This window comes from Neomonachus schauinslandi, chromosome 4, assembly GCF_002201575.2.
Source record: "Neomonachus schauinslandi chromosome 4, ASM220157v2, whole genome shotgun sequence".
In the NCBI taxonomy this organism is placed as follows: Eukaryota; Metazoa; Chordata; class Mammalia; order Carnivora; family Phocidae; genus Neomonachus; species Neomonachus schauinslandi.
Window position 1 is genome coordinate 71860617 of NC_058406.1, and position 8071 is coordinate 71868687.

The following is an 8071-nucleotide window of genomic DNA, read 5'->3' on the forward strand; positions in this document are numbered from 1 at the left end:
CCCTTAGCCTGATCCAGTTGATTGCATTCGGGCTTACTGTTTTCCGGAATCCTGTTGAAGGAAGAGCCTAAGTGGCTCTGTACTTGACGGATACTTGCTTACGAACAATTTATAAACTTGTGACAAAAAAGACTTAATCTGTACTTGTTTTCAGTGGGTTTGCTTTTCCCTTTCAGTGTTTTACATGCTCTACCTGCCGGAATCGCCTGGTCCCAGGAGATCGGTTTCACTACATCAATGGCAGTTTATTTTGTGAACATGATAGACCTACAGCTCTCATCAATGGCCATTTGAATTCACTTCAGAGCAATCCACTACTGCCAGACCAGAAGGTGAATACCTAGCAGCTGCTAATAAGCTTTATTAGAGCGAGTTGGAAGGTTCAACCTTCAAGGGAGTTTTCCTGGGCGGTTGTGTTTTCGTGTGCCCTTTTAAAGAAATGTAGACTACTTGTACGTACAGGGTTCAGAAATAGGAATATCGACTGATTAAATTGTGAATCTTTTGTAGTTCAAAGAAGATCCTGACTTAGTTATATGTGTAGCCTTCCCAGTGTTGAACAGAGGATTATCACATGCTAAGTCAAAGCATAAAACTTCCATATAACCGGTTGGTTTTCCCACTTGACAGTTTTGAAATTCAGAAATACGATGTGAATAGGTGATTGCAGGAGGCAAATTAGAGCATTTATGGTAGAAAAAGGGAGTAAATGTCTTTGTCATGAAAGAATGGTTTCTGCATTGGTCATAGCAATCCCAGACACCTGCCTTCCAAACCCAGTTTACCGTGCTTTTATTTTGAGAAGAGCAGTTTTACAAACATACTGTAATTCCAGAGGGGGGCATTTTTGTTGATTGGTATATATAGTCCTATAAAATTTGAATAAGTTATGACTTTTAAGACAGAGTTCTAGGTCTTTGCTAATCACTTTGGGCCACGAATCGCTCCATTGAAGATTATGTATCTTGAGTCTCGAGCCACAACTGGAAAGTTTTTGGACCAGAGTTAAAAGTGAGGAAATTTTATACAGTTGTTCAAATCACTTCAGAGGGAAAATGGCGATCAACAGTTGTCCAGCGCCCCCCCCCCCCCCCGCCCTCGCCCCAGTACTGGATAGTTTTAGATCTATTTTAATCTCCTTAATAAGTCCTATAGCTATGCAAGTGAGTGCATTTTGATAACTGCTGTGCCTAATTTGTAACAATTACTGTCAACCTTCAGTTAAGAGACTGTTCATTCCACACTGGCCCAGAAAAGAGTGAAATGTATGACTTGTGCGCATAATTTTATTCACATCATATTTCATACTGATTATGTATTGATGACATTGATTCATTTACTCTTTACAGCGCCACTTGCATGGATATTAAATCTTATTGACCACAGATGAATTTTAATTTCAGATTGGTGATAGATTTTTCCATCAGCTCTGATAGTATGTTTGACTTTTTCATCATTAACCCAGGCAATCACACAGCACTGAGTTATTGCATTGAAACAAAAAGTGCACACTTCACTTGGTAATTCTTTATGGATTTACAATAGGAACTTCATTAATGTCTGTTGTAAGGATCACAAAAAAAAAAAACAACATTTATCTGCAAATAGGAATTTAGCAAGCTTCAAAGGGCTCAGGAAAAAATATTAGACTTCTTTGTCTTCTGTAATGCATTTTCTTGATGCTGTGTGTGGGGAAAATGACTAATATTTGAAAACTTTTAACCATTTAAAATTATACTGCCGTATTTTAATGCTGATTTTTATCATTTTCCCTTACTCAAATTTATGGTCTAAGTTTAAATTTATTTTCCATTTCTTTATTAAGTAAATGTCAATTATACCAAATACGCACACTTTTCTTTGTTTAATTTACTAATACGGGAAGCTACCTAGCATACCATCTTAAGAATAGAAGTCTAATTTTTTATTGCAAATGAACCAGTCACCATCGATGAGGCATTTTAAGCTTCGTTAAGGAATGCCAGTACATATAAATGCTTAAGATTTTTATTTTTTGAATTGTAATGAAGTGAATCTATAGGGCAGAGTTGAGAACAATGGATAGGTAACATAAGTATTTTGAGATAACCATTTCAATGTAGAGGCAAAGCCATTTCCAATTATACTTGGGAGCAAAAAAAAAAAAAAGGCAACAAAAGAAATGTGCTAGGAATAAAATGGTTGATCTCTTCCCCATCCCTTCCCATGTAAAAGTGTAGTTTTTTGCAAGTTAGATCTAAGTTTATTGCTGGTTTTATACCATTTCTTTCCCTGACTTAACAAAGTACAAGAAATGATTGTTGCAGCTCACCACCGTGCAGCGTGAGGATTCAGGGACATGGAGACAAGATGGAAAACGTAGTCAACCGTGCAGTGCTGCATACAGGCAGTAGCCACATTCGCTCGGGACTAAGTGCAAAGGGCATGTAGTGAATAGGAGCAGGGTCTCCCGGAGCTGTCTCATTGGGTACAAGATGGCGTAAGTTGAGAGGTTTCAGGGAGGAAAGCTGGAGAAACATCTGGTTTGCATGGTTATAAGATTGCATGTATTGTGCCTTTCAGATGAGTCTTCTGTTCTGCACACTTTTTTCAGGATGGGAGAGGTAGGATGTTCGGTTTGGATCACAGAACGTAGTAGGCAACCAGAAAGAACTAGCTGGTATATACTTCCTTAATGTCGGAAGCCAAAAATAGACAGGTGGCCTTCAAAAATTAATAGCTCTTAAAAGGCAGAAGGAAGTATAACTTAAGGATATGTTCTTGTCAGACATTGGTAAGAAGCTGTGTTTTGGGGGCGATGTTAATTAAGAACATTTCCCTGTTGGCATAAATGTCTCACAGATTTGCCCTTGGTGCTCAGCTCGCCACGAGCACAGTCAATTCACAAGGTGGTTTTTGTAAATAAAGGTTTTGGGCAAGCTGAACGTGGTCCAGAGAGATACTAATGAGAGGGCAAGGGGAAAGAGGTAATGAAAACACACTTCCTGGTGGAACATAAACTGCCTCTTGGACCTAGAGAATGCTTGACAATTATTTTCCCAAATCCCTGTGGTGTTTCCTTTCTGGAGGAGATGAGATGGGGAGAAATGACAAACCGCCCCACTTTATTATTTTCTTCTCTCTCCTCATCCTCCATATTTTTGGTAGGGAAAATTGGACATCAATTTTGGCTGTTTTCCTTTTATTCACCGAACCAATTACGTTTTTAGTGCATGATGCATGGTAAATATAGCCAAGCTCCTCTGGCTTAAAAGTAATGAGTTGATTATACACCCCTTCTTTAAAGGCAGCTAATTGTATAGAAAGCATAGGTCCCCATCATCTGGTCCCTTTAAACTTCCGTTCTCCTGAAATTTGTTGCCAATGTCTGGGATGTGTAGTTTAGCTGTTGTTCTGCATCATTGGCTTTGGTATATCCTGAGAAAAAATAATTTTTGAGTTTATAAATCCTGTAGTGTCCTGAGTGAAATCTCAGACCACTAGTGTTCAAGGATCTACAAAATTTTATAGCCTGTATCATTTAAAGGAGGCTGGGCCGTCCTCAGGAGAATACTGCCTTCTAGAGAGTTACGTAAATACAATCAGGAATTGTGGCTAATTTTTTCTTTTTTCCCCCTAATTTTTGCCTGCTCTGGAATTCTTTCTTCCACTCGAGTGGCTGTTCGATCTAGAATTATCTGCGCTTTTTAGTAAAATACAAGCTCACATCTCTTTAGTTGGAGGAAAATTTAGCAAGTGTTCTAGTTTACATATTACTCCGCAGTTCCCCTGTAGTTACATAATTGGTGTTGTGTGTGTCCATCGTAGAGGACATTTGATGCTCATTTATTAAATATGCTCGCTGGCTGCCACCGCATCTTTGTTCTGGACAGACAAATTACCTTTCTCACACTGAGCTTCCACTCTGGGGAATTAAGCCTCCACCACTTTAATTAGCTTGGAAGTGGGGGGTTGCAGTTCCTAATAGACTTGAGGCTTTTTAGTAAGTTAGGGAAAGGGTGAAACGAGAACTTCCTGGGAAGCTCAAAATGTCATTTAAAAACCATGAAAACCTAATATATATTATTTCATTTTGGTAATTGCAAACAGATTGTATTTGACGACTGTGTGGATTATCATTTCTAACTTAGACATGAAAGTTAGACTTCCCTTGAACTATGTTTTTTAATTGAGCACAAGTCATTCACATATTACATATGTTTGATTCGTATGTTTACAATAGTTTATGTAATATTAAGTGACATAGCAGATAGGAGTTACTAAGTGAAAAGTAGTATCTGAATATTTGTATGTCTGTGTATATACATACACGTGTGTGTATGTATAACTTATACCCATATATACATACATATTTCAGCACATACCTTTAGGCTGAGAAGGACATGGGTGAGTGGATGTCATGTGGGGATATCAGAATGATCACTGCCAATATTTGTTTAGCTTTTATTACGTGCCAGGCACTGTTGAAAGTGCTCCATCTGTATTATGTAATCCTTATAACAGCCTTATTATCCCTACTTTCGAGATGAGGAAACTGAGACCCAGAGTAACTTTGCCAGAGGTCACCCAGTTGAGCATATTATGCCAAAACCTCCTTGTGGGGCACTTGGCTCTGCATGTGCATTTATGATGCTCCTACCAGGCGAGATGTAATTCATTCTTATTTAGAAGAGAGTTCAGCAATTCATTGTAGAACTTTACACCAGAAACTTTCTGCAGGTCCATTTATTGTCTCATTTTCTCTTGCTAGTAAAACTGCAGAAAATGTTATGCTTTAGTTCTTCGCTGCCGGAGTAAGTAGTGTAGAGAGCCTCCATCAAGTCACAGTTGGAAAGTAATCTAATAAAAGAAGATTAGTGAACCTAGAGGAGACCAAAGCAGTCATGTTTGAGTTTAATATCTCAAATTGAGCATTTTAGCTAAGATGCCCGTTTGTATTTCTTGCAGGTCTGCTAAAAGGTCAGAGGAATGCAGAATGCGTGCCTTCATCTCAGATTTTGTTCATCACAGGCGAATCCCACGCGTCTTCAGTAGACAAGTCACCTTTGTAGCTATAGCCCCAGTGCCGGCGCCATGCATTGCACCTTCTTTAGTCTTGATTGCCCTTCCCGCATTTATTGGTGTATTAAAATGACTGAATATGAACATTAAGGACTCCATGAACCTGGGCTAATGGGAGACTGTAGAGAAAATGAAAAAAGATCCACCGGAGGACATCTTTGGGGGGGGGGGGGGGGAGCTTGGGAGGAGGGAAATGACTAATGAAGCTAATTAAAAGAAGCATTCAAATCTGCTTTCTACCCTCATTAACAATTAGCAGGGCACTGGCCAGAGTTTGTACCCTGTGTTTTACCTTAACAACATTCTATTTGCTCTTTGTATATTTAAGTGTTGTAAGGAAATGTGTTTCAATCAAAACTGAACATGAGATAAAGGAAAGAGATGTGGCTTTTGTGATATTCTATCACAAACACTTTTATTGTATCTCTGTAAAATACAATGTATGTATGCATGTAAGTGTTTTCGTCCTAATGTTGCTACTTCCATGGCAAAGGAAAAAAAAGAACGAAAAGAAAAAAATTGGAAAAAAAAAATCAGGCTCATAGCAGCTACTGTGTAGAAATTTCCCCCTACTTCTAATTTGCTGAATGAAGAAGAAAAATCTTTTATTTGTGATATTTTCAGAGACATTTGCTCTAGTATGGTGTATTTAAATAATAAAAACTTAAAAATATTCGATGGAGTTTGGATTTAAACACTGCTTTTTCTCTTCTGTATTTTGGAAAATTTATAAGTTTTTTTGTTTGATACCAACTTCGTCGAGGGAGGTGTTGCGTATATTTATTTAGCTCTGGGCCAATAAGGTTTTCTTCGAGTTACTTAACCATGCCGTTTTTGGCAGGGCTACAAAGCAATGTTTCTAACGGAGTCCTTTTTATAAGTTCAGAGTATTCTGGTAACTTATGCACTTCATTACACTCCTATATCACAGTGAATCTTTTGTGTTTATATATAAATATTTGTTCGATTCTTCAGCTATTCTGTTGATTCTTTCTTCCTCAATAGGAAAGCCTTGGGTATTGATGAAAAGCATGCTAAAGACTGTGACCTCACCCTCTTGTTCTCTTCACCAAGCTTCTGGCTTCTGAAGGAAATAGCATTTCTAAACCATACCTGTACATATTGTGAAGTTTCTTGAGTCGTTAGGGACCCAGAGCTCTTGTGTAGACGTCTTCAATGGGTGAAGCAGCCATTTCCTGGTGAGCTTTTAGACTCCTGTGGTCTGCTGTGTGATTTGTTTATTTGGTTTTGCTCTTACACTCCTCTGTCGGCTCTGCCTTTCCATATGTGTGGGGTAGGATTTGGATTTCACTTAGTAGTCATCTTGAGATAGGCAGTGGCTAGTTCTGGGCTGCAGCGTGTCCCCAGTAGCGCCTGCATTGCGTGCAGAGGTGCCCTGTGGAAAGCATGTGCGGGCCAAGGACTCGGGGCAGGGGGGTGGGGGGGCGCCTGGCCAGTGTTAGAAGGAGGAAAAAGCCAAAGAGGCTGCACTACTAGGCTTGGGAGCAAATCTCAACTACAACTTCGATCACAGGTTCCTAAAATCAGGTGTGTGTATAATGCTACTTTAAATATCCTTTCTAAAAATGGCATTTGTTTTCTTTTCTCTTGTTCCAGAAAAGCTCCCAACGTAGACCTCTCAGAACAGGTTATATAGAGAGAAATAGCTCGGTACATCTCAGCTAGCAGTCAGCTTCCGTTTGGGATCTTCTGCTTTCAAAGACTGTCACAGTCCGGGAAGAAAAAATCAGTTGCTCAAAACTATGAACCTCCTGTAGGAGAATTGAAAGGTAGAGAGTTAAAGTGGATAGTACTATTAGAGCTTTATGGAAAGAAAATGCAAGAAAAAGAAATGAACAAAATCACAGACCTGACAGTATCTGTTTGAGTTAAATCCTTGGGGAATTTCTAGGAACCAGTTCTGGTTCTTACATTTTTTTTTTTTCTTTCCCTTTAAGATACTTTAAAGGAATGTGGACTCTTCAGGACAGAAAGGGAGAGAGATGGTAATAAGAATGCAAGCATCCTCTCTATTTTTGGCATAAGCACTCATGTCCCATCTAGTGCAGAAATTCAAAGGGGATAGTTAATAACTTTTAGTAAGTAATACAGTGTGGCGTTTGGCGATGTGGAGGGCTCAGGTCATTAAAGACTTTAAATGAACTATTATATGGCTGGCTCCTCAAGCGCTGCTGCATATTTAATAACGAGCTTCTAAAAGCATTTCTTAAGTTGCAGACCTATAAGATTACAAATGTCACTCATGTTAGTATAATCCACGTGCAAGTGATGAAGCCTTCTCTTTGATGTGCTAAATTGGAGAAGGACTAATGGAGCTATGAATATACAATAGAACATATTTAAGTAGTAGTCTTGCTTTAGGTAAAACACTTTCTTGAAACCAGAGGCATTTCAAACAATAAACCCCGGCTCTAATGGGGATGCTCTGTGTGGTTAGAGAGCTCCTAAAAACACTCAGGTTTATTCTGATGTGAGCAGTGATTGTGTTCCTCCCCCAACCCCAACGTGGCTTAGGAAAAAAAAAAATCCAGCAGCTTGTTCACCTCTCATCCACTGCATTTGTGATGTTAGTGAGATGTACTCCATTCTTCTGAAAGGACTTATTTAATATTAACCACATCATAGAGCAAGATGGCCCCCAATCCCTACAAGCAAGTGCAATTAAATAAAAGCAAATGTTACTGAGCCCTGCTGAACTCTTGATTAAAAAAAAAATGTTTATGAGAACATATAAATGTCTCAATCATGCAAATTGTCACTCTTGCTAATGAAACAATTTTGTAAAAAGATTGTCCTCTGAAAGGGTTTAATGTTTTTTTGTTTTTGTTTTTGTTTTTTACCTGTCTACTTAGATTTACACATCCTGAAAGGCAGGAGAGCCCGGAAGAAGCTTTTCCAAACCAAATCGTTTGCACAAGAAACTATTTCCAGCTCTTCATGATTTATTAGGAAATAGTTTAACACAGACTGTAGTGTCTTATAAAATGCA

General features: G+C 38.7%; 1 protein-coding gene across 2 annotated transcripts in view; it reads left to right on the plus strand.

Annotated features, from left to right (window-relative positions):
* LMO4 (LIM domain only 4) overlaps nt 1-5734 on the plus strand; it is a 16985-nt gene extending 11251 nt beyond the window's left edge. For both annotated transcript variants that reach the window (XM_021690048.2, XM_021690049.2), the window contains exons 4-5: nt 177-332; nt 4948-5734. In XM_021690048.2, coding sequence (XP_021545723.1) covers nt 177-332; nt 4948-4956 — 165 coding nt within the window. In that variant the 3' untranslated portion in view covers nt 4957-5734. The remainder of the gene's footprint in view (nt 1-176; nt 333-4947) is intronic.
* Nucleotides 5735-8071: the final 2337 nt, after the last annotated feature.